This window comes from Apodemus sylvaticus, chromosome 10 (genome assembly GCF_947179515.1).
Source record: "Apodemus sylvaticus chromosome 10, mApoSyl1.1, whole genome shotgun sequence".
Classification (NCBI taxonomy): domain Eukaryota; kingdom Metazoa; phylum Chordata; class Mammalia; order Rodentia; family Muridae; genus Apodemus; species Apodemus sylvaticus.
This window is the reverse complement of record NC_067481.1, coordinates 2,447,644-2,472,386: the sequence shown is the minus strand read 5'-3', so window position 1 is coordinate 2,472,386 and position 24,743 is coordinate 2,447,644. Positions and strand designations below refer to the sequence as shown.

Genomic DNA, 24,743 nt, shown 5'->3' with positions numbered 1-24,743 from the left:
GCAGAGTTGACTAGCTCACACCAAACTCTCCTATAGGTCTAAGTAGCCTTCAGCAATGTCACCAGGTCTCAGGGCCACCCAGCTCTGCCTAACTTAACACCTATTACAAGATATGGGATGAACAGCCTGTCTTGGTGCCACTTGGAGGCACCCCTTACCCTCCCCCCCCAAAAAAACCCAGTAGTTTTTGTCTAGGAGTGTCTTTGGCACATGTGGCCAAGATGAGGTATAAACTGAGCTGTGCTGTGGCCCTGCGGCAGCCACATACTGAGCAGGGAGCCTCAAAACGGCCCTTAAAGGATAGGAGGCTGTATGTGCCTCTGTCCCAGTGGTCTCCTGGTCTTGGAGCGATGACCAGCATGGTAGTGGGCTGCGTGTCAGGTGCAGTACAGGGTGTCAGACCATGACTCCACCAGGCATGGCAGCTGGACTGTCTCGTTGGGCTCTTGAGAACATGAGCACCTGTCCTTCCACATAGAGATTAGGACAGGCTAGAGAGCTGGGGAGACTTGGGGTCTGGCGGGGTCCTGACATGCATTTGGAGGGCCTATGGAATGGATCCCAGAGTCTCACCCAGGACCTTTCTTCTAGGCGGGGCTGGTTCCCCTTCTCCTACACTCGGGTCCTGGACAGTGACGGAAGTGACAGGTTGCACATGAGGTGAGCATACAGGCCAGGGCTGAGACCCTGGGCACAAAACTGGGCAAGATGTCTAGTTCTTTCTCTGCCCCTCAGTGCCATCTCGTAGGCCCTAGTGCATGCCAGAAACTGTGTGGAAGAGTGTGTGGGGCGGATCCCAAGAGCCCTGGGACAGCCGGGAAGGACGCAGGTGGAATGCGGGACAGCTGGTAGCCAGCCCATCCTGAGTGGGCTGCACCTCCGCTGCCTACCTCCTGGAGCAGGGTTGGAGAGACCCTGTCACAAGGCCTCTGCAGCTAGTGTTTGGCAGGTCCCTCCTGGTGCATCTGTGTGTACGGCTTAGGAACCTGGCAGGGAGGGTAGACCTAGAAGGAATACCTAGAAGGTGGCTGGCTGCTGACAGCGGCCCGATGGAGTGGGTGAGACATGGACAAGGAGACTGAGGATCTCCAGAGGACGCTGGCCTGCCCGTTAGACTATCTGGCCAGCCACTGGACCTTTCAACCCCACAGCCTGCAGCAAGGCAAGAGCAGCAGCACGGGCAACCTTCTGGACAAGGATGACCTGGCCCTCCCTCCTCCCGACTACGGCACATCCTCCCGGGCATTTCCCACTCAGACAGCTGGGACTTTCAAGCAAAGGCCCTACAGTGTGGCAGTTCCTGCCTTCTCTCAGGTGAGCCCCAGGCCTGGGACGGATCCGCATGAAGGGAACATGGGTTTGGCTGACAGGCCTGTGGCAGAGACTCCATGGCTTGAGATTTTTAGCCTCACACCTTAGCAGACTGAAGCTACTCACTATCTTTCTGCTAGGTGGGGTTTGGAGACTTGGGCATGGTGGCCTGTGGGTCACCCTGAATACCCACTACCACCCAGGGCCAAGGAAATCAGAAATCCTGTCCTAAGAGCAACAGGGCACTCGGTCACACCCAGCTGGCAGCTGCCCTGCGGCTGCCCAGAGCTGTTCAGTCAGTGTGAGACCAAGGGTGGCCGGAAGGCCTTAGGCTCTGGGGAGAGTCCCTAGCAAACTCCTGTTAGGTAGCACTCAGTGTGTCTGACTTCAGGTAGGCTTTGCATGTAAGACAGAGCCGTGGGGGTGACAAGTGGCCCTTTAAACCTCAGACTTAGAAGGTTGGTCTGCTCTACCCTTGAGGCAGAAGGGACAGCAGCTCGTCCTTGGCTCTGATCCTAGGACGGGGCCTCTACCTGCACATGGAGAAAGAAAGAGAACTTAGCATCCCCAAATCTTGGGCCATCTGCAGACCAGCATGGTGGCCCAGTACCTGAGGGGCCCGGTTGACTGTATGACCCAAGCATGTGCACGCATGTGGGAGGCAGGAAGGCCCTCCCTTTGGCTATGCCATCCTGACCTAGAGGGATAGCAAGGCTTTGGAAGGGCTGCCTCCAGGGGGTCTGCGCGTCAGGCAGCCTGAGTATGATTTGGGGGCCTTGAGTCTAGGGAGGTCCAGATGATAATGACCCTTGGCTGGAGCCTTCTGGGTCACGGCCACACTGGAGCTGGGCTCAGAGCACATGGTGTCCAGTCTTTCCTGGCTGGAGTTATGGACTATGGGCACATGCCAGCCTCTGGGCAGTGATGGGTTCAGGGAGGCTTTAAAGTGATGTTGTAAAGTGGCATCTCTGTGTGTACAGAGGCGCACGTGATGCAGTCGACCCTGGCCTTGTCAGTGTGAGAGCTTACCACGTCCATGTCACCATCTGGAACAATACTCTCTGGAGAAGTCCCCAACCACTGTGACCAAAGAGAGGATAGAGAGTTGGTGGGGAAGGAGCCACCTTCCTGGGGGGCCCAGCCTAGACCTCAACAGGGGCAGGGCCATCTTTACGAGAACTGTACTAGGGGCATATCATCAGTAAGTGCGTGCCTCTTAGTCTCTGGTGCCCAATTTGATTGCTCTGCTTTTGTTCCCCAGGGTCTGGATGACTACGGGGCACGGTCTGTGAGCAGGTAAGAGGCTTTAGGCTTCGTTGGGTCTGTGGGTGGGGGGCGCCACAGGCTTGGTTAGGGTAACCTCTCCCTTGGGACCTGGCTTTTCTTACTTTGGGAACCTGAAGCTTGACCCTGAGCCTGCCACCAGAGTCGGATCCCCACACTCGGCCGGGCTCCTGCTCTGCTCTCTTCTAAGTAGAGCGAGCCCCTCCTCCACCCTGCTGGGTCTTGGTGTCTTGGCCTGCCCTGTTCCTCCCAGCAGGCAGGGCAGGGGTGGGAGGGTTGTCAGCCTACCTCTAGGCCTTTTCTTCCTAGAACCAGGTAGGTCCTCACCCAGGGCTGCAGCTGCTGCCCGCCGAGCACAGTTGTTCTGTGTGCATCATCCTCCCAGAGAGCAGGTAGCCTGGCCGCTGGCCGGCCAGGGCTCTGCCGGGTGGCGGGCGGGCCTGCTGCCCTGGCCGGAGGTGGGCATGCATCTGGGCAGCTGTCCTGTGCTTTGTTCCACAGTGGCAGTGGCACGCTGGTGTCCACAGTGTGAGGACGCTGACCCCAGGCCGCTGCTCTGAAGAGCTCCCCCCAGTCTCCATCGGTTTCCCTCCTCAGCTCTCGTTGGTTTGTTCTTGGGTTGTTTTCTTTCCCACCCGCTCCTGCCTTTTGGTTGGTGATCCCAGACTCTGAAATCCCCCAGGGTCCATGGTGCTGCTCTCTGCGCCCCTGCGCTCATGCCCCCAGCAGGTGTCCCCAGCCTTGAGCATTAGCTGCCAGGCGGGGGCCCTGCCGGCTGAGTGGCGAAGCACCTGCTGCCCTAGCCCTGTGGTGTTCACATCGCATCCCTTTTCTAAGGCTGGCCACGAGCCAGGGCTAGAGTTTGAAGAAAAAGAAAAAAATCTTTAAAAAAGAAAAAAAAAAACAAAGAAAAAAGAAAAACAGGAAAAAGGACTAATTTTTTTCCTAAAAACAAAAACAGATATGCATGGACTCCGGTGTATGTACTGTTATTCTGCATCTGACCCCCAGAGTGCTGGCGTCTTCTAGAACAGGACAGGACTTAGGGTCCTGGGGGGATCAAGCCCAGGGACCTTGACCTGCCTCAGGCCCCTTCCAAGGGCTGCACCAAGACAAGGGGCATAGATAGGCGCTGGGAGCCTCCTGAGGAAGCCGGCCACTCCTGTGATGGAGGCTGCAGCCCCAGCCAGGCCCTGCCCACCCCACAAGCCAGGCACTAGGCTTCTTCCTCAGCAGACACTGCTGGGCAGGCGTGTAGAACAGAGTGCGGCGTCCCGACACAGGGCGGCGTTACCTCATGCAGTGCCCTGGTGGGAGCTGGCGGCAAGAGCAGGTGCTGCCCGGCCACATGCAAACATTCCAAAGACCTCAAGATCAAGCCCACCCACTCATACACACACACACACACACACTTTTGGGGTATCATTCTATAACCAGCCTTTGAGAGAGTCGCGGCTACCTGTTGCCCCTGGGCTGCAGAGGGTACAGCCAGCCTGTCAGGGCCGGGGGAGAAACAGGCTTTGGCCCAGCCCCTCCTAAGCACTCTCATCTTTTGTGTGTCTTGGTAACTTTAGAAACAGGCACACTGGACTCAGTGGCTACTGGTTTTGTCTCTTCACACACTGAATTCTGGGCAGCGGAGCCCAAGGCCCAGTGGGCTCAGCCCTCCAGCTGGCAGAAGCCCTGGGGAAGCCGCGGACGCGCCTCTGATGTGGTTAGCAAAACCCAGCAAGCCTGCTAAGGACTAGGGCGTGGCTGGTCCAGTCTGACAGCAGCAGCAGCTCAGACAGACAGACAGACCCTGTTTTATATTTAAGGAAAACACAGCCAGAACCTGGACCTGTGTAAAGAACTTTCTGTGTTGTTCTAATTTTGCTAAAAGATTTCAAATCCAGGGGATTCCATGTGCAATGGATGAATGTAGACACAAAACAGCAAACTTGTAAGAAGATGTAAAGTGCTAAAAAAAATATTTTTTCCTTTTTTTCCTTTCCTTTTTTTTAAAAAATCTGAACTGTGCCCTGTACTGCAGTGAACTGTTGGAATAAAGGCTTTATTTATTGCACTGAGTTGGTTTGGCGCCTCCTTCCAGCTCTCTGGCATGTGTTGGGGCTGTGTGAGCCAAGCCACGCCTCAGGGCACCCCAACTTGCGGCCCGTCTTCAGTCCCGGAGCTCACCTACAGATCATTCCAGGTCATTGTCAAGGCCAGACTAGACTTGCAGGCACTGCAGGCTCTAACGATGCCCCCCGGGCGGCCTGCCACCCCGGCTGAGAAAGCAGGGCCGAGAAGGGCTTAGTGCAGACTCCAGAGTGAGCGCTCTGCCCGTGCATGTGTGCCCTTTAGTCGGCCTTGTCTGCCCAGCAGGGAGGTGTGTTCCAGGACTGGAGGTCCCTTCCTAGCGGCCTGCACCGACCCCAGCAGGTGTCCATCCTGTCTGGCCTTGTCTGCCTCCCTCCCAGTGTCCATAGGCGCTCGTCAGCTGCTCTAGCTTTACCAATAAGCCTTGTGTTTCCTTACAGCGCGGATGTCGAAGTGGCCAGATTTTGAGCTGCCCCTGACTAGAGTTAGTAAGTTGCCCTGGTCTTCTGCCCACCTGTCTGTATGCATCTGTAATGGCTATGGCTAGACGCTCCCCGGCCTGAGTCAGGGCAGCCTCCACAGGAGGGGTCTGGGCCTGGGCAGGGCTTGGGGCTCTGCGGAGATGCCTCGCTCTGGGCGCTGGGCCTTCCTTCCACCAGTTCCCTCCTCAGGCTTGTGGTTCACCTACCTTCTTCCGCCTGGAGGCTTGTGGTTCTAACTCTGCCCCATCTGCTGCCTTCCCTGCGGAATGTGGGGCTGGCCTACATCTGTTCTCTCCCACCCTACAGAGTGGCTCGTCACAATCAAAGGGTGACCTGGGGGAACAGCACGAACCTGGGCATTCATGTGGGGTGCCATGGGGGTTGGTCGTGAGTCCAACTGTGAGCACCACGGCTGAACTGAGCTGGGTCGGGTGGGCCTCTGCCGTCAGACCTTGCCTCTTCTGATTTCCCCACCTCCCCACATGGCTGCGAGACACTGGCCAGGCTGCCTTTCCCCTCCATGCTGGAGAATGCGCCGAGGTAGGGCACTTGGGACAGGGAGGAGGGCACTGCTGGGCATTGCCCATCACAGTACAGGGGCTTTTATTCCTTTCCCATACCGCAGACCAGGTGACATGAGAAGCCAGGGCCTGTGGCCCTTAACAAGCGTGTTCATTGCCTCCCTGATAGTCAGAGTGGTGTACCCCAGCCCATGGTTAGCCAGAACTCTCCCTGCTGTCTTCCTGGGTATCTGTAGTGTAGGTTCTGGAGTAAAGTTCTGCTCAGGTTTGCAGAGAGAATGAAATGTCCTTGGCTGACTCTGAGCCAGCCACCTTCTCCTGCCTCTGTCTCCACATCCAAGGTGTTCTCTGGGACACCTACGGCTCCCACCCAAGCCTGGCAGACCCCCTGCCTCACTACCCCCTGGGTCCCACTAAGCCAGTTAGGAGCCATGTCACAAGAAAAGGCTCCGGGATGATGCTGGTATAGCCTCTCTGGGGACCTGGTCTCGTGTGTGTGTGTGTGTGTGTGTGTGTGTGTGTGTGTGTGTGTGTGTGTATGTGTGTGTGTGTGCTGGGACTGAGACGTTGGCATGGCAGACAGAATGGCAGAATGGGTTTGCTAGTGTGGCACAGTGCTGCTGCCCACCCCTGGGTGGTTCCTGGCCACAGACAGCCCAGCCTTCCAGCTCACCTGGTGGGGTGACAGGTGCCCCAGAGCTTCCTGTGTTGCCAAAGGGTGTCCACCCCGAATGTAGGACTGCAGGAGAGTTGCCGCCACCTTTGGCTTGGTTCTGGGGGTACCTCAGCCCTGTGTTAGTAGAAGAAATTGAAACCCACAGTTGTGCACAGGTGCTCTGTGGGGACTGGTTCTTGGCGGCATCCACCCTCTTACTCCTCGGCTGATGAGGGAAACGGTGAATCGTGAGCTGGGGAGGGCAGGCTGGACCGCTGCAGGGAGGCTGGCCTCTCTAGGTTCCTGGCCACAGCATCATTCATCGATGGCTGCAGGGGCGGGCAGGGAACTGACACAGGCTCTGCTACCCAGCCGGTGTCCCACCATACTGCCATATCCACCCTACCCTATGTGAATGCCACTGGTCACTCTTGGATGCCTGGTCCTCCCTTGCCCAGTCGGTGCAGCTTCAGTTGTAGAGTCCTCCCACTTGTGGACATAGGCTGTGCCCGGCACACCAGGTGCTGGCCATGTCCCCTTCAGATTAAGCTCACTAGTCTGGTTGGGTATCTTTAGAAGGACATGTCCCCAGATTCTGCTAACAGGAACATGTACAGAGCAAAACTTTGCAGTGGCTTTGGTATCTGTAGATGGTTCTTTGTGCTCCAAATGGTCCCATGGCTTTGGGAGGAGGGGGAGGGGGAGGAGGAGGAAGAGGAGGAGGAGGAGGAGGAGGAGGAGGAGGAGGAGGAGGAGGAGGAGAGAAGGAAATGTTTCAGAGCTTCTTCGGTAGCACTTTCATTCTGGTCCTAGCCCATCATAGATTCGGTGAGTAACGGGAGAGCCGAGCACAGCAGGACTGAGGCCTGCTCTGTAGCTGTGTCAGCCGTTCTGCCCGTTACCTGGGACAGCCTGCTAGGCCCCTCAACAGGACGGCCTGTCCTCCCTCCAAGTCTCCCCATAGCTGTAGCCCTCACCAGCTTAGGGAGACTTCTGCAGACTCTGGAGTGGGCCAAGGGCAGCCAGGCCATGCCAGAGGCAACAGCTAGCAGCCCCTGTAAGGGACTCTGGCCATCACCAGCAGAAGACAGAGAGCGGTGTGGCCTGGGTAGGGCGGAACTCAAGCCGCAGGCATAGCAGATGGCAGCCCTACACTCTGGCTCTCAGCAGAGGGGAGTGGCCGTAGAGCCACAGACACCGCCTGGAAGGAGACATTTGGCAGGGACTTATGCTACCCCGAGCATCACCTTTAAAACCTCACAGTCCAAGTGTTTCAGATTTTTAGAAAATGTCATCTTTAGGAAATGTAGGATGAGACTCTACCTATGTAGGTCTTCTTGGGGAGCCTGAATGGAGAGCCTGCTAGCCCGCCCTGGGCCTACCACCAGCCCCCCAGGCTTCTGGGAACCCACCAGGGCCAGAGGTGACCCCACTGCAGGTAATGGCTGTAGAGCCAAGCACGCTTCTCTAGAAGTACAGTCCTGTGCCTTGCAAGTCCCCATGTCAACACGCCATCTGTGCTGTCACTGTGGAGCTGCCTGGCTCTCCCCACCTGCTACCCTGTGCTGTTCCCACTGGAGTGGGTCCTCCCAAGCCTGACAGGGACAGCAGACCAGGCTGGTGGGAGGGCCAGGCTGCGGCAGCCCGTCTGTGCCCATCCGTTCCATTTCCACGCCTTGTCTTGAGTCGTGTTTATGTGTGAGCTGTGGCCCGAGGGGCACTTGGGAGGCTCAGCCACCTCTCAGGGAGGAAATGGCCCTGTCGTCTGTCCCCAGCCTGTGGAGTCAGGGCACATGCGCCTCATGTCTGTCATGTCTGCGTGTCTACAGCGTGCCTCTTGCAGCGCCCTGCATGCCTGGGCTGGTTTGTGTGACCTACTGGGCCGTGTGCTCTGCACAGGAGCAGAGCCGCTCCTTGGACTCAGCCTGGGGTTGGGAGCCTCCCACACCACAGCGAGCCTTCCTCACTGTGGGGTCATCCACCCCAGGTTGGGAAGGGAACAGCCAGTCCTAACTATAGTGCCCGCTCTGCAATGGGTAGCTGTGCTAGGGGCTAACAGGTCTTGAGACAACACTCAGCTCCAACCCCGGTGGGCCTTCGCACTCTAGTGGGGGGGGGGGGTCCCGGGAGCAGCCTGGTGGCGAGGCTCAACTGGGGCTCCAGCCCAAACTGACGCTGCTCTTCTTTCCCAGGAATCCCTTCGCCAACGTCCATCTGAAACCAACAGTGACCAATGACAGATCAGCCCCTCTGCTCAGCTGACGGGCTCCTCCCGCATCGCCACCCTGTCCCCACCCACCAGCTGAGGGGAACCATGGCGTGCTCCTGGCCAGAGAAGACCGCCCTGCCCCACTCCACTCGCGGCCCAGCCTGGGCTGGACCCCAGGTGTTGCTGGTGAGGTGGCTGCCCTGAGAGCAGGATCTCCGATCCTAACTGGACCACGGAACCATGAGAGCCTCTGGACACAGAGGAGGACATTCTGCCGGCTCGTAGGGAAGGGAACCTAGTCCCATGCTGATTTTTAAACTTTTTTATCTCACACATGTCTGGTCAATAAACGTGTGCTCACCCGTGTGCAGTGTGTGACCTGTTAGCCTGGTGGTATGACCAGCAGTATGGGGTAGTGTGGGTTTGACTGTACCCTTGTTTTTTTGGCTTTTTTTTTTGCCCTGCTTGCTCCGCCCCAAAGATTTATTTATTCTATAACTACACTGAGCTGTCTTCAGACACTCTAGAAGAGGGCATCACATCTCATTGTGAATGGTTGTGAGCCACCACGTGGTTGCTGGGATTTGAACTCAGGACCTTCAGGAGAGCAGTCAGTGCTCTTAACTGCTGAGCATCTCTCCAGCCCAGTGACTGTACCCTTGTAAGAGTGACGCAAGCTGTGCTATCATGTGTAGGGGAGAGCCCGCTTCAGCTAAAAGGCAGGATCTCTATAAAACCCAATCAGGTCTGTGTCCGGATACAGCGCTGTGAGGAGCTCAGCTGGCAGCAGAAGTAGGCTGCAGGGAAGACCCAGGCCGACTTCCTCCATCAGTTTCCCCAGGAAATCCTCTGCAGGCACCCACCCGTTAAGTAGGCACACAGGCAGCCCCAGGACAGGGCGGAGGAGGGAGCACAGGAGCCCCTGCCAGTCTCCTACCTCCCCCTCCACAGTCACTGCTGTGGGCTCAAGACAGGCTAGAAGCTAGGCAGGTGGCTGCCCCAGGAGGTCCCCTTTCATCTGACCTGAGAGCTAGCTGTCTTGAGGGACAGGAGAGGGTGTGAGGGACCTCACCTGGCATGTGGGGCAAAAGGGCAGAGGCGACAGCTGAGTTCCCCATCTACCATCCCCCAGGGTGTTCGCTACAGACCCCAAAAGAAAGCACTGAGCACACAGGCTGTTCTTTCTTAGCTTGGTTTCTCTTAAAAAACAAGGAACAAGAAAATCATTGCACCAGCGTCCATCCTAAGCCTCAAACTAAAAACAAAAACAAAACATTAAACATTGTCCCCACCCCCAAAGCAACAATATACTTTACATGTCTTTGGCAACAATAACTTAGAATCGCCCCATTTTCATTCACTCCAGCAAGGTACAAAAATATTCCCTGTAGTGCCCACCCCAGCCCTGTTTTCTCCCAGCCCTGCCTGCAGGCAGGAGCCCCACCGTGGCTGTAGGGTACCCACTACTCTCTTCTAGCCACCAGGGTGTGAGGCAGGAACTGCCCTGTGAATGAGAGCTGCCCTCACTACCCTGCAGAGGGCATCTGGGGCAGTCTGGCTGCATCCTGGAAGCCCCCCGCTACTGGGCGGGACCTAGGCCAGAACAATTCAGACAGACCCTGTGGAGAAGGGCTTCCACAGAGGCAGTGAAGGGGAAATAGCCACAGACTCTGAGATAAGGGCTTGGAGCCCAGAGGTCCAACCTTGCTCCCAGCAAACCTGGACCCAGGTAAGAAAGGTGGGGGGGGGGGACCCAAAAGGGACCTGCAGGCTTAAAGCCATCTTGAAACCTGGCCAAGTGTCCTTTGAACGCAAGGCAGGACCTAGCCAACAAGGGCATACAGGTCCTTGGACTGTCTGGTCCTGGCCTGAGGCCACCACCACCAGCCATATAGGAAGAGTGGCTGAAGGGTGGGGGATCCTCCCAGGAGTGAGGGTCACCTAAGAGTCAGGGGCCCTTCTTGAGTGTGTATATATATGCTTACAGACACCCATAGGCCCTCAGGCTACAGGTATCTCCAGGGGCTAGCAGCAGACCCCAGTGTCCACCCCGGACACATTTCTGCCCTCAGGGCAGCACAGAGGAGGTGCACAGCCCAAGACGTCTAGGGCTAGATACAGGCCTCGTCCGCCTGCTTCTCCAGGATGTGGCAGGGTGCCGGTGGTCCCCACTCATTCCCAGTCACGATCCTTGTTGCTGCCTGGGCAGGATAGCAGGGGCTCCAGTGATGCCAGCCTCCGAAGGGTGGGTCTCAAGCCTCTGTATATCCGTCTCCAGCACCTGCTGCTGGGCCTGGTAAAGGGAGTGCTTTGTGAGCATGTGGGGAGATACCAGACAAAGGTTCTCACACACCAATACTCACCCACCCCTGCGACTGCCTGGCCATCAATGTGGTAGGCCTGTGTAGATGAGGGAAAGACCCACTTATTTCCCTGTGTACACATGGAAACTGAGGCCCAAACAAAGAAGACGCGGCCAGAGTCATGCAGTCATCGCCCCATGCCAGGGATGAGGAGGACGAGTTACCACAGCCAGGGCAACTGGGAAAGAGGTATCCAGAGGGAGGACCCGGCAGAAAAGACTGGTCAAAGCTGTGAGAGGGCTATGGGAGGGGAACCTGGCAGAGAGGAGTCTACCCTGGAGTAGGCAGTTGGAGGGGGCATATGGCTTGACCTGGGTAAAGTCCCAACAGAGACTCCTACCAAGAACCTCAGATCAGAGATAAGCCATAGATGGTGACTGGACTAGAAACTGCCATGCTGGGAATGCTCTAGTACGTTGCGGGAGTCTACAGTCAGATTAAGGACAGAACAGGTGCCCAGCATCCAGCCGGCTGTGGAGGGCAGAGCGGGCAGGGCGGGCAGGTCCTGGGCCCAGGAGGCAGTAGACCAGGGACACCAGAACACAGTGTCTGCCCAGGGAAATGTCCAGTAGACCAGAGGCCACCAAATCTCCCCTGCTGACACCCACCATGGATCCCCCTTTGCGGTGCCCCTCTGCTCCACTCCAGCCCCCGCCCACACTCATACCTCCCACGGACTGGGCATCCGAGTCGGATACGTGGGTGATGGAGAAGCGGGAGGCAGGTGTGGGTGACACGGTGAAGCGTGAGAAGGGCGCAGCTGGCGTGGGAGGTGCCGCCAGGACAGGGTCAGCAGGCTCCAACGCAGTCACCAAAGCAGCCTTGCCCGCCACCAGTGGGAAATCACTGTCCCATTCGAACCTACGGCCTGCAAGTCGGACCAAAGAGTCACTTTTGTTATGTGACCCACCTCAGCCCCCACTTAATCCTGTGATGGTGATGTCACATTCTGACCCCCAAAACCTGGCTTACCCGGTTCGGGAGCAGAGCTGTCGGGCGAGCAGTCAGCCCGCAGTGGCAGGCCGGTGGCACTGGGTGAGCCAGGGCTACCCTCCAGGAGCGTGGGGAGTGATTCCTTCATACTGGGGAAGGGCTCCCCAGTCTCGCGGGTGGGACTTTCCTGGAGGGGCGGAGCACAGTGTGACCCAGGCTGCCCAACCTCTCCCAACCTGTGTATACCCAAAGCAGCAGCCTACCTGGTCAAAGAGGTAGACCGTGACATCATCAAAGAAGGACACAGCCTTCTTCTTGCGCTCCAGGTCGTCGCAGAAGGCCTCCGACAGCAGGCTGGGCATCTTCAGCAGGCTGCGTAGATTGCGGGCACTCTGGCTCTCGGCCACTACCACAGGCACCGCTGGTGGCTCCTCCTCACTGTCCTCACTGGGCTCCTGGACGCTATAGCACCGGAGCTCCTCGTCAGACTCCTCGCTGTCCTCGCTGTCCCCGTCATCCTCTGGCCGGCCCTCCAAAGCCCCAGGGTGGCCAGGCAGGGCCAGGCAGAGCGGGGATCTGGGTGTGCTAGGATTCTCCATCTGCCCCTGCTGGGCCGGCCCTGGCAGCTGTCCTGGGGGACCCTGCAGCTCCGAGCCATCGCCTTCCGAGCTCAGTGGAACTGAGGTCAGCAGGAAACATTTGGAATGACTTGGACCGGGCACAGGCTGCACTTCAACTGGGCCTTGAGCCCTGAGAGGCCCTGGCCTGGGGCCTTCTGGCAAGGGCTCCTCTGACTGCTGTGGAGGGGGCAGCACCTCGCTGGACACCTCAGGCCTGGGAAGAGCCTGCACAGACTGATGCCCTGGGCTAGGGGGGCTCCTTGGGTCTTGCTCCTTTTGGGAGTCCTGGATCTCACTGCACTTCTCGGGGCCAAGGGTGGGTTCAGGCTCAGCGTCCAGGTCTGAAAAGTAGGCAGAGTCTCGGTAGGGGTTCTTCTTGCTGAGGCCACCAAGGGAGACAGAGAGCAGAGTATCGGGCCCTGGGCTCTCACCCTCTGAGGCTGGCTCCCCAAAGACCTCAGGCTCACCCGACTCATGGGCCTCCTTGAGCACAAACTCAGGAGACTCATAATTCTCTGTCTCATAACCACTGTCCACGGCACGGGGCTGCCCGCCAGGGGGACCAGCAGCTGATGGGCTCAGGACCTCACAGCCGCCGTCACTGGCTGAGGATGGGGTGTCAAGAGAATCCAGGGGGTCAGGGGTCCCCACCTGCTTCTGCAGGCAGCGCAAGGCTGGTACTATGCCTGACTTCTCTGTGTGCGGGCCGTCGCTGGACAAGTCGGTGAAGACTCCTGATGTCGCCTCTGTTGTGTCTTCATCCTCGCTGCTGGGTGCCTCTTGCCCCAGAGAACAGCTGCTGCTCTCCTGGGTGGGGGCTGGCTTAGGGACGGTCACCCAGCTGCCAGCAGCGGGTGTGGGAGACGCAGGCAAGATGTCAGGAGCGCTTGCCTCTTCCAAAGGAAGCGAGGCTCCTTCGTGGGATGGGGAGGGGACAGAAGGAAGGGGTAGCTGGGGTTCGGCAGAGCCCTCAGCCTCCTGGGCGAGTTTGGGTTCCACAATGGGGTTTTCAGCCCCACCCACAACTGCCTCTGTCCAGGAGGATGTGGCGAAGCCGACAACAGGTGCCAGGCCTTTGGCAGGACACAGAGAGAGCAGGTTGGAGCGACAGCTTGGCTCCTGACCAGGGGTGGCTGCTAATAGCCCAGGTAGAAAATCTCTGGGATCCTCCAGGGACAGGGGATGGCCCAGCTCCGGGGAGGCCCGAGGGGTCTGATCTAAGCTGGAGCAGTCGTCCCTGTAGCTGTCTGTGAAGCTGCTAACATAGCCAGGATCCCAGGATTCTGGGTCTCGGCTACCACTGTTGTTGTTGGCTGACCTGTTAGAGCTCCAGTGTCCAGCCCTCCCCGCCGTTCCCTCCTCCAGCTTCTCCTCACCAGGGGAGGACTGGGCCCCAGGACTCTCAGAGGGAGATGCACCCAGTGGGTCATCAAAGAAGGGCGGGCAGAAGGTAGCCACACCCCAGTCTATGTCTTCAGCTGGCAACATTGGGGTCCCAGGAGAGGGTGAGCGTGAGGGGCAGGGTGGCTCTTGCCTCCTATGGCGGTCACAGGGGCCCCACAGGCCCCCGGTGGGGGGTGGGTGGCCCAGCAGCGGCTCCATTGCAAGGGACACTGTGGCGCTCTCCTCAGAGTTATTGTCCTGGTCGGTCACTGCCTGGGGGCTGGGAGCGCAGCCGGCACAGTCTGGATCGTGGCCGGCCGCAGGCACTGCCCCCTCCAGGCGGATGAAGTACTCGCTCCCCACCGAGGGGCTGTGAGCACTGAGGACTGGCACCACACCCGGCGGTGAGCCGTCAGGGGCACACAACTCCTGCAGCCGCGCTGCGGAGCCTGGGCTGGACGCAGCCCCAGGGGGTAGGTATGCCTCGGCTCCACAGCCAGCCTCCCACTTGTATTCAAAGTTGAGGCCGTGGCTCGTCTCAGTGACCGTCAGCACATCGTCACTGTCCACGTGGAAGCCGTCGCTGGTGAACCGCTCCAGCAGCGGGAAAGATGAGGCAGCGGTGAGCTCAGCAGCTCCTGCTGCTTGGGCCGCGGAACCCGAGCCCAGGCCCGCGCTGCCCCCGGGCCGCAGGGAGCGCCAGCGCCGCTCAAACTCCTCCTCCAGCTCTGTGGTGCCCTTAGCGCACAGGTAGGACAGCAGCAGATGAACCTCTTCAGCTGTGGGCCTCTGCTCTGGCTGCAGCCAGCAGAACTGCATCACCTCGTACCTGCCGGGAGGCTCTCATGGGTGGCCCTGGCCACATCCAGAGGCACACTGCCCAGGAGTCTAACCTGCCCTTCAGGGACGGTCCATTCCCCCACGCTCAGAGTACCCTGGGGACACTGGGGACAGCCAAGGCAGTCTCCCGAGGCGGACGCAGACGCCTGGGAAGGGGTCTGGGTGAGGGTATTTCCCTGGGAGCCCCCCATGCCTGTTCAGGCTGCAGAGACCCAGAAGCCATGTAGCTAGCGGTGGGCCGACCAGACCCAGGCTGTAGAGCAGCCACCTGTGCCCCTCGGCCTGTCCGTCTAGGGTGGGGGTGCTCACCATCGATCAGATAGGGCCAGCTGCAGCTGGGGCTGGGGCAACTTAAGCTGCTGCTCCCGGACGGCGTAAGCCAGCACCTGCCGGTCCGAGTGCTGGGGGTAGGGCTGCGCCCCCAACTCGAAAAGCTCCCAGATGGTCACACCCAGGGACCTGCAGCGGCAACCACAGTGACACACGGCTGAGCAGGACTGCACAGAACCCCTCAACACCTGTCGCCGTGTGGGACTAGTGCTCGCTACGCCACAGCCGCCCCTCTCTAGTGGCACAAATAAAAGCCAAAGCCCTGTATCCCATAAGGCCATGTGGCCTACAACAGCAGCTCAAGACAGATTTTTTTGTTTTGTTTTGGTCTTGGTTTTTTGTTTTGTTTTGTCTTCTTTGGTTTTTTGTTTTGGTTTTTGTTTGTTTGTTTGTTTGTTTGTTTTTTCGAGACAGGGTCCTGGCTGTCCTGGAACTCACTCTGTAGACCAGGCTGTCCTCAAGCTCAGAAATCCGCCTGCCTCTGCCTCCCAAGCGCTGGAATTAAAAGCATGCGCCACCACTGTCCAGTTAAGACTGTTTTAAAATATGGCCCCAGTATTGGTGGGTGTCAGGTGGTCCTGTCCTGAAGGCCCCACACCCTTGACTGTCCAGGCAGTCCCATCCTGTCCAGGCAGTCCAGTCCCATCCTGTCTCCACGGCCCCCTCCAACCCCAAGTATAGGAATCTCAGGATTCAACTAAGCAGCCTGTGAATTGCCTCTTAAGGCCACAAGGTGGCAGACATGAGCACACTTTTCCGGGGGGTGCCAGCCCTCCCTCACCCTAGCCAGAGAAGGAAGTCGAAATGTTGGAGCAGGGGGCAGAGCTGAAAGGCAGCATGCCCACTAGAGTAGCCGATGCCACGGCATCTGGGGAGACGGCACCCCAAGGCCCTCCCAGCAGCCAGCTCACCACACATTGCTGCTCTTGGTCTGGTCCACCACCAGGAGGTTACCGTGCACCTCATCCACCAGCTCCGGAGCGATCCAGCGCAGCGGCACCCACAGCTGGTCGGCGGTCACGAGGTAGTCTTCCTGTAACACACAGGGACAGGATGGGAGTGAGCTCCGGTCAGCAGCCACCACCCCACCCCTGCCACACAGGCTCCGCCTACCTTTACTCACCCTGTATTTGCAATGCGACAGGCCATAGTCGCCAACCTTCACAGTCAGGTCAGCCGTTAGCAGGCAGTTCCTCAGGGCCAGGTCACTGCAGAGTGGTAGGCAATGTTAGCGGAATGTGCCAGCCTGGGCGAGCCACAGCTGGGTGGTTTGGCTCCCAGGCATAGCCAAGCAGACAGGCAGGAAGGGATGTCTGAGGGGCCACCCGCTTGTGCCCGAGCTCCGGCTCCACAACCCTGAACGGGCTGTTTTGGAAGACCCGTGTGGACGGCACCTTGCACTTGGTAACGTGTGTGAAAATCAGGCCAAAGATTCTCAGGGACCCCACGCGAGGTGCTGTGTGACTGCACCAGAGCCCTAACCCTCTCCACCCTCCTCCTGGTCTTCCCAACAGGGGCCCCAAGCCATAGAGCAGAGTGTGTCTGCAGAGCCCCCTCAGGACCCCTCAGGACCCTCACCCTTCCAACCCCACTACCCTTCACCAGCGCCCCACCCCCAGGAGGTAAGAACTGATGAAGAAACGAAGATCTGGGGCGTCTCAGAGGGTCCTGCCAGCAGTCAGAGCCCATGTTCTAGGGCGTAGGCCTGCCCTGCTACACCAGCTGGAGCTGAGGTCTGGAATAGGATGGGCCACAGAGCCCCCTTGTGTGAAGGATAAAAATCACCCCAGGACTCCCTCCAACTCAGTGGGGTGCCATCTGGAGGTCCCCCAGGTGTTTGGGGTACAGTTAGAGTGCTACGGGACACACCCTTATCTGCCACACTGCTGTTATGCTTAGGGCTATCCCAAAGTAAATGGGGCCATCCTGGCCTGCCTCTACCCCAGGAGGACTGTGTCAGGGGACAGCTGCAGGGTGGGGTGGCCTGGGGCCATGCCTATGGGTGGGTCAGCTGGGCTAGGCAGCAGGCGGGGCAGGAGGCTGGCAGCTGCCCTCTTCAACAAAATCACTGATGCTGGAGTCACTGTGCACCCACTCAGCACCAGGATATTGTTGAGGAGGACGGCCTGTGCAGCGCCTGTGCAGCGCCGGCTGGCTGTCCATCGCCTCTTCTTTCAGCGCGCACGCCCGGCTCATGGGAGGCTGGGCATCCTGGCCTGTCTTTTGGCCACCAGAGGCAGGAGAGAGCCACCCCTCCCACTGCAGGGCCAGACCAGCCACTCCTTTTGTGCCTGAGGGAAAGAGGCTAGGACTGATGTGGGGCCCGAGCTGACAGCTCTAGTGGAAAGGGCAGGTTTCTTCATTTAATCGTCTGCAAGGTGAGTTTCAAACGCAAGTTTTCGCAATTTATTTATTTTTGAGACGGTCTCTCTACATAGCCCTGGCTATTCTGGAACTTGTTCAGTAGACCTAACTGGACTTGAACTCACAGAGGAGATCCACCTGCCTCTGCCTCCCAAGTTCTGGGATTAAAGGCGTGAGAGCCACCCTGCCCAGTTAGTTTTCACAATTTTAAGAATTATAAAATTCCTTGCAGAGTGGCTGTTAGATGAACCCAGGTCACGAGGCCCACGAACTGGGATCACCATGACTCTCCTGTACAGAGGGGTGGGGTGGAGAGGGCCAAGGAACTGGGGGACCGGGGCTCTGTGGCCATGGACCTGCTAGTCTTGCTAGCCCTCACCTGTGTACATAGTTGTGCCGATGTAGATGCAAGACGCCACACGCCACCTCACACGCCATACGCTGCAAGGTCAGGGGGTCAGGCGCCATGGACTCTGTCAACCGGAAGCTCCGGAGATAACCTTTGAGGTCCCCCTGACGGACAAGAGAGCACACAGTCACCTGCTAACTGCAACTACCAGCGCCTCACAGGCCTGCCCCCACCCCAAGAGAACCCGGGTCTGGGTGGGTCAGCTGGCAGCCTTCGTGTTCACAGCAGTTTCAGCAAAGCCTGTGTCTCGATTCTGACAGAGTGACGTCCTACCAGAATCCAAAGGGCCCAGAGGTAACACAAAGACCCAGAACTCAGGCTCTGCTCCAGTAGCTGTGAGTGCTGTGACTGTGACTGCCCCAGACCCTCCCGCCGAACTGCCCAAGACCCCACAGTGTTGCCCCTGCTGCTGCTGCTGCTGCTGCTGCTGCTGCTGCTGCTGCTGCTGCTGCTGGCTCACTCCCTCTAAGCAGACCTCCTCTGAGGGAGAGCAGGGACTACCAGAACTCCACTTTAGAAATAACAAAAGTCCCAAGAGGCAGAGCAGGAGAGGAACCAGCTCAGAAGGGCCTCCCACTCCCCTTTGGAACAATGAACTACAGAACAGGACCTGGAGAGACACAGCTGCCTCCCCCAGAGGACCACTTACCAGCGGGCAGAACTCCATAACCAGCAAGTAGGGCGTCACCTCCGCACACTGGGCCAGGCACTGAAGCAGGTTGCTGTGCTGCAGGGCCCTGGAAGAGTCCATGGGTATTTAAGTTGGAAGGCAGGAGAGGGTGCACCAGGCCCCAAGCCCCACAGCCCTCAGTTTCTCCCACTGGTCCCCTGCCCCGCCCCCGCCACACTACCCACCTGTAGGGCTGCGCCTCCTCCAGGAACTGCATCTGCTCCTGCACGCTGGCGCTGGCCTGCAGCTCCTTCACCACCACCTGCGAGCCACTGACGCCCGAGTGCACCTCCCCCAGGAACACCTGACAGATGTGACAGGCGGCACCGGGGCCCTTTCCAGTCTCCGTAGGGAAAGCCATTTAGCGCCCAGTGCCTCGGAGGGTTGGAAAACCTCCCGCCAAGCACTCTAGCCCGGGTCCACCTGCAAGGCTCCCACTTTTCCTACTGTCTGGGGTCCACGATGAGGAAAAAGGAATCGGGTGCATGGTCCAGTCTGGGGGCGGGTGTTAGGGGATCCCCAGGAGTAGCAAGCCCTCACCTTGCTATTCCCGCCACCCTGAGGCATGCTTACCTTCCCAAACCAGCCGTGGCCAATCTCCTTTAAGTACAGGAGGCTGTGCCGGCCCAGGTCTGTGGACTTGAGAAGTTGCACTAGAGTAAAACAGAAACCCAGGAACTGCTCAGCCACCGCTCCCTCTCCATCTTCCCTACCAGGCCCTTCAGGACACAGGGAGCTCCCCCAAGCTCCCCAGCCAGGGAGGCTCCAATAGGGTGGAGAGCAGGCTTGAGGGCTGTCATCAAGGGCCAGTGTCTCGTAGGATGCCCAGAGTCATGGGGGAAAGCCAAGCCCAGACAGCAGCATCTGGAAGTTTGGATGAGGCAAGAAGCTGGTGCTGAGGCCTGAAGACAGCAGAGCGGCCAACCCCCTACCCCTGCCACAGGCTGGCATTCAACACCCATCACACCAAAGCCGCCTTTGTTGGGGGCTGCTTGGCACAGCCCTGTACGGGACACACTGGGTCCATTCTCCCTGTGGGACAGGCTGAGTGGAGTCAGAGGAGAAGGGTCAGTGTGGGAGAGGAAAGGGCCAGGACTCCTTGCACCCACGCATGCCCCCGCGGATTCTCTGAATTCTGCTCCCACGCTGATAGCCCAGAAGGCCGGGGTTAGAGCTGTCGGGAGGTCCCAAGGGAAGGCAGCAGCCCTCAGGGACTAAGAGACTCAGGGAATGTCGGCTTGGTGCCCGATTCATGGAGAGTCTCACCAGGCTGTGTCCCAAGACTTGTGCCCTGAATCCAATCTGTCTGGATGCCTGGTGGAAACCCTGGACATCAGTTGTCCCAGAGCGGGTTCAGGGTCCTGACAGTAGAGTCCAGGGCCAACACCGGGGCAGGAGAATGCTTGTAGGTTAGGAGTCAAAGGTAGCAGAGGAGGCTTAGGTGGGTTGACCTATCTCACGCCAAATGTCTCCCTCCTTGAAAAACGGTGTTCCCCAAAACCAACAGAGCTGAATGGTGCAGAAAGCATCTTTGCCCTCTGCTGGGTCCCTGTCCCACTGTCTGTGTCCATGATAGCCAAGCCTGCCTTCTCCTAGGAGGTGCTAGGGAAAGCCACAGGCCTTTGAGCCAGTGGATAAACGCGTCCATGTCTGGATCCTGCCTGACTTTTGAGCTCTCCCTGTGAGACTTGATGGGCCACAGAACCGTGCATTCAGGGCTGGGCCAGGCTGGTGGCTGGAGGGCCTATCTCAGTCTCTATCGGCTCAAATAGGTACCAAAGCCCCAGCCTTTGCTGCAGGCTGGGCCCTTGATACGAATCATTGTGGTGGGAGGGCTGGCCCGGGGGTGGCGTGGGGAGGGTGGCCAGCCTTTCACCACAGTGAGGAGGCACTGGAGCCAGCCCCTCTCTCTTGGCGCCATCAGATGAGCAGAAACTTCAGGCTGTAAAGGCCTGAGAGCTGACTGCTGTAGATGTAGCCATGGTGACCAGAGCAGCATTTACCTGTCACCTCTGAGAGTCGGGAGGGACTAGCCTAAGGGGAGAGGCTCTGGGAGGAAGGCAAATGGAGGGCAGACAGGGCAAGGAAGCCCGGGAAGAGGGGGAAGAGGCCCTGCCTACACTTGCCCGGAGGTAGGAGGGTGGGGGTGAGCATTGGTGCTTCTCTTGTTCCCTTTGCTCTGTGGGTTGCCTGTTCTGTAGGGACAAGGAGGCCACGTTCCTACAGGGTTAGGTCCAAGCAGGAGTCTGGGGATAACCATCCTGGGACAAGCAGAGCAGAGAAAGGCAGATAATCCAAGAACCAGAGTGCCGGGCCGCCTGCGGCAGCTTCTGCACGGCAGCCCTTGGGTGGAGGAATGACGGACAGGGCTCCTCTCAAGCCTGCTGACAGCTGGCCCCGTCCAGAAAGGCGCTCGTGCACCTTCCAACACAGCCCAGCCTGAGACGCAGCCAAGGAGGCCTCGGCTTCCCACTGCCCGTGCCCCAAGCGTCCCCGTCGCCCACGGCACGCACGTTCGGGGAGACGGGTCCACGTACCCGAGCGACCCGGCTGCTTGGCCATGGGCAAGGAGACCTCCGTGAGAGGCAGGACGTACACATCGGGGCCGGTCTGCGCAGCCGCAGCTGGGGAGCCCTGCTCAGAGAACTCCGCCACATACTCGTCCCCTTCAGCATTCTCAAACTCCTGGAGGTGGGTGAGCAGAACACAGAGGGTCATGGAGGGCAGGCTATGAAAAGCCCCCTTCCCCCAAAACTCAACCTGACTACAACAGGCCTAGAGCATGGGCCCCTGACGGATGGCCTCTCCCCACCCGTTCACCCACTGGCCCGGATTCCTCAGGGCCACCATCTCTGGAGAGGCCGATGGCCTCGGGCCCAGGTGGGACTGGAAATCCAGCCTGAGTCCGGCTTGGAGAAGGGCTAGAGAGAGTTCAAGGGACAGAGGCAGAACAGCCCCTCAGGGACCCTACCAAGGTCTCCCCCTGCCCCACCCACCCCATGACTTGCAATAGATTTACAGGCAGGGGTTCATCGTGAGTCTTGGGGGAAGTAACTGGGTGCCTCATCCCTAGCTGGACAGGGAGGGAGCAAGAAACCCAGGACCTGTTCACCATGTGCACCTCTACAGCCTGCCTGCAGGCCCTGGTGTCCCCTCAGCCCAGTACCAACCACCTCCAGTGCCCCAGGCATCCTAGGAGTCGGCTGCTGGGCATCCCTGGGGGGCTACTCTTGGGACAGGCTGTGACTCTGAAGAGTATCAGCCTAGGAGAGACCACCCCACCCCACCCCGGCATCTAGATCACATTTTAAGCAGAGTTAGTCTGGGGTAGGCCACAGCCATGAACAAGGCCAAGGTTGGTGGAGGAACACTTGCCTAGAACCACAAACAAACACATAAAACCCAAAACGGACAGAGCGGAAGCAAGGCCAGCTTGTCCGCAGCACCGGGTAAGTCTCCCAGCCCCACATCTCCAGGTGAAGACTGAGGCTCTGAGACTTGAGGACCGGCACAAACCAGGGCCTGGCTGCCCGCTCCGGGCCACGTTCCTGCGGACAGACGGCTAAACAGACCCTGGGGACCTTTCTTTTTCTAGGTCATTTGTCTTTCTGTAAGGGGTGGCCCTATGTTCCCCGTAGCTAGCCCAGGTCTGCGTTCTGAGCGCAGAGCCACTGACCTCTGTGGCAACTCTTTCCTCCTCCCCAGAGCCTAAAAGACCACATTAGAATTTCCTCTGGCCCCACACACCGGGCCTGCGAAGCCCACTTCCCCCTTTGTAATATTAATTAGTTCTGGATTCAGCCATTACCTTCCCTCGCCAGGGAGTCAGCCGGGTTCCCCCAGCACAGCGGGCGATCAGGTAGCACAGAGTGAGCATCCAGGCCCTGCCCAGAACAGCCCCAGCAGGGAGCTCGCTCGTGCGCTCTCGCTCTCGCTGTGGAAGCTGGGAGGCAGTGACCCTCCAACCAAAGCACACTGGTGCTGGAATGTTCTGGGCACCATGTTCCCAAGGAGGTGAGAAGGGCGAGGGTGGGAGGGACCGCTGCCAGTCCTTGTGTGGAGCCTTGTTCTCCCAGCCCGAGGAGGGGCTTGCTACACAATGGCTGCCCTAAACAGCACCCTAGGTTCCCACCCCCACAGCTAAGACCTGAGGCTCTGCCCTCAGGGTCCTCCAAGAAAGCAACCCTCCTTTGATTGTCCAGCCTGCTGTGTGCTGACAATCAGGAGGTCAGGAGATTGTCCCCTGGGGTGGGGGCACCAGGGCCGGTGCAGATCTGCAGCCTCAGGGACCACCCCTCTGCTGTTAAGGAACTCAACACCCATGTTTGGCTGGGGCCTGTGCTACCAGGAGCTGGGACTCTGCAAAAGGGTGATAGCATTTGGTGTAGGGTACCCGGCGGGAGGTGACCCCAAGACACAGGCTGGCTCTGTGCTTGGGCACAAGCCCCCCTCCCACCCTGACCTCCTGCCTGGCCTGCAGCCCCACGTGGGTGCAGGAATGTCCAGGACTCTGGCCAGGCCTCAATGTGCTGACAGACAAGGCTGCGGCCCCCGCAGCCCTCAGTGGCGCCTCCTCTTTGTGTGTGTATGTGTGTGTGTGGGGGGGGCATCAGCTGTGATTTCTGCCCCGTATCCTGTTTAGAGTCACAGGGTGACAGTGGTGGCCATGGGGTTGGAAAGATTCAGGGAGTCCCTAGGGCCTCCATCACTAGAGTGAAGGCCTCAGCTGTGGGCTCTAGCCTCCTAGGGAGATTGTAGTGAAGGCCACAGGGCCTTCAGTGGACACTCAAGAGGTAGGATGGCTCCCGTCTCTGGAACCTGATGGATGTCCTCTAAGCAAAAGATGCCCAAGCTAGGGAGCTCCAGAACGATATCGTTGCCGGGGAAGTGTGCCTGTGGGGTTCACTTTCCCTCTGGCTCGGTGACACAGACATAAGGGTCTCTGCCGGGGCAGCCCCTGCACTGAGTCAGAACCTTCTCACAAGCGCCCCCTAGAGGCTCCTTAAGGTCATTTCAGCCGCTCTGGACAGGTCTGACCTGGAATGAGACCGTGTAAGACCGTGTCTACAAAGAACGTCCCACAATGAGGGTCGGGGGATGGGGGTCCCAGGAGCCCCCAGCAGAGGGGCTGTGGGATACCAGACAAGGGGTTCAGCTAGTCCCGGGTGGCTGCAGAGAAACCAACCATCACGGTCGCCCCGGGATGGAGAGGAGCCAGGCGGTGGGCCGACGCGACGGACCCTCGGGATCTGGCGCGAGGTCCTCACCTTGAAGCCGATGCCGCCCTTCTTACAGCACAGGCAGGCCAGCATGAGGATGACGATGGTGAAGATCCCAGAGAAGGACACGGCTACCACCGCGAGGGACGAGGACCAGGACAGCTCACTGAGCGGGGCACCGTCTGCAAGGAAGCGGAGCACAAATGTCTCACCCCAGCCTCAGCACGTGACCCCTCACTCCAGTCCCCACACCTGGACATGGCCTCGAGCCAGCGGACTGAGGAATGGCCTCGTAGCCAGAGCTAGTGGAGCGGCCAGTGTGGGCTCAGCTCCCAGTCCCAAGGTCCATGGACACCCCTCTGTGATATCAAGGTCACTGTTGTATCAGGCTCTCTATAAAGACTGGCTGCTGAGGCTGGAGAAACGTCTCAGCAGTCCAGAGCGCTGGCTGTGCTTCCGGAGGACTTGGGTTCAATTTCCAGCACCCACGCGGCAGCTCCCAACCACCCTAGCCCCTGCCCCACGGGGGATCCAACACATCTGTGGCCTCCACTGACACCAGGCACATATAAGGTACACAGACCATAGACATGCAGCACCAGGCATACATATGGTACACAGACAATAGACGTGATTCAGGCAAGAACATCTGCGCACTCATAAAATTTGTATTTAAGAAAAAGTAAGATCCACATGGTGACCCCATCTCCGCTCACGCGGCTCAGCTCACTTTGGGCCCGGAAGGCCACTGAAGGCCCTGGTTGCTGAGGGACAGCAAGGAGCTGATTTTCCAGGGTGCAGAGACCCTCCTGGCACTGAGGAGCGCCCTGTTTCTCAAAGTGCCCCCTATTCAAACCCTGGCTTGTCCCCCTCACCAAGTCCCTGGAGGCTGCTTCTGACCTGAGGGGAGCAGGAGCCTTCTTTAGCCCCTGATTTAAATGAGCCCCCATATCTCAGATGAGGTGCCCGGGACAGCAGAACACACCCCAACCCCTCATGCAGAGCTTCCAAACTGGGGTTCCTTAGCAGACTATGGGGGGGTGCGGGGGACCAGCTCTGGTGTCTCCA

At 58.8% G+C, this 24,743-nt stretch overlaps 2 protein-coding genes across 10 annotated transcripts in view; one reads left to right on the top strand and one right to left on the bottom strand.

Annotated features, from left to right (window-relative positions):
- Positions 1–8,910, top strand: part of Baiap2 (BAR/IMD domain containing adaptor protein 2) — a 65,721-nt gene extending 56,811 nt beyond the window's left edge. For 2 of the 6 annotated variants that reach the window (XM_052196097.1, XM_052196093.1), the window contains exons 11-14: positions 592–660; positions 1,152–1,314; positions 2,573–2,607; positions 8,528–8,910. In XM_052196097.1, coding sequence (XP_052052057.1) covers positions 592–660; positions 1,152–1,314; positions 2,573–2,607; positions 8,528–8,597 — 337 coding nt within the window. In that variant the 3' untranslated portion in view covers positions 8,598–8,910. Of the gene's footprint in view, positions 1–591; positions 661–1,151; positions 1,315–2,572; positions 2,608–3,096; positions 4,661–5,117; positions 5,166–8,527 lie in introns of those variants that run through there. The other 4 variants (XM_052196098.1, XM_052196094.1, XM_052196095.1 and 1 more) reach the window with 3 other exon arrangements.
- Positions 8,911–9,722: 812 nt separating this feature from the next.
- Aatk (apoptosis associated tyrosine kinase) overlaps positions 9,723–24,743 on the bottom strand; it is a 38,585-nt gene continuing 23,564 nt past the window's right edge. For 3 of the 4 annotated variants that reach the window (XM_052195611.1, XM_052195613.1, XM_052195614.1), the window contains 13 exons: positions 23,724–23,857; positions 20,994–21,141; positions 19,030–19,109; positions 18,642–18,760; positions 18,436–18,523; positions 17,757–17,890; positions 16,137–16,221; positions 15,925–16,046; positions 14,993–15,142; positions 12,104–14,672; positions 11,880–12,027; positions 11,575–11,775; positions 9,723–10,837 (listed from right to left, as the gene is read on the bottom strand). In XM_052195611.1, coding sequence (XP_052051571.1) covers positions 10,797–10,837; positions 11,575–11,775; positions 11,880–12,027; positions 12,104–14,672; positions 14,993–15,142; positions 15,925–16,046; positions 16,137–16,221; positions 17,757–17,890; positions 18,436–18,523; positions 18,642–18,760; positions 19,030–19,109; positions 20,994–21,141; positions 23,724–23,857 — 4,019 coding nt within the window. In that variant the 3' untranslated portion in view covers positions 9,723–10,796. Of the gene's footprint in view, positions 10,838–11,574; positions 11,776–11,879; positions 12,028–12,103; positions 14,673–14,992; positions 15,143–15,924; positions 16,047–16,136; positions 16,222–17,756; positions 17,891–18,435; positions 18,524–18,641; positions 18,761–19,029; positions 19,110–20,993; positions 21,142–23,641; positions 23,681–23,723; positions 23,858–24,743 lie in introns of those variants that run through there. The other variant, XM_052195612.1, reaches the window with a different exon arrangement.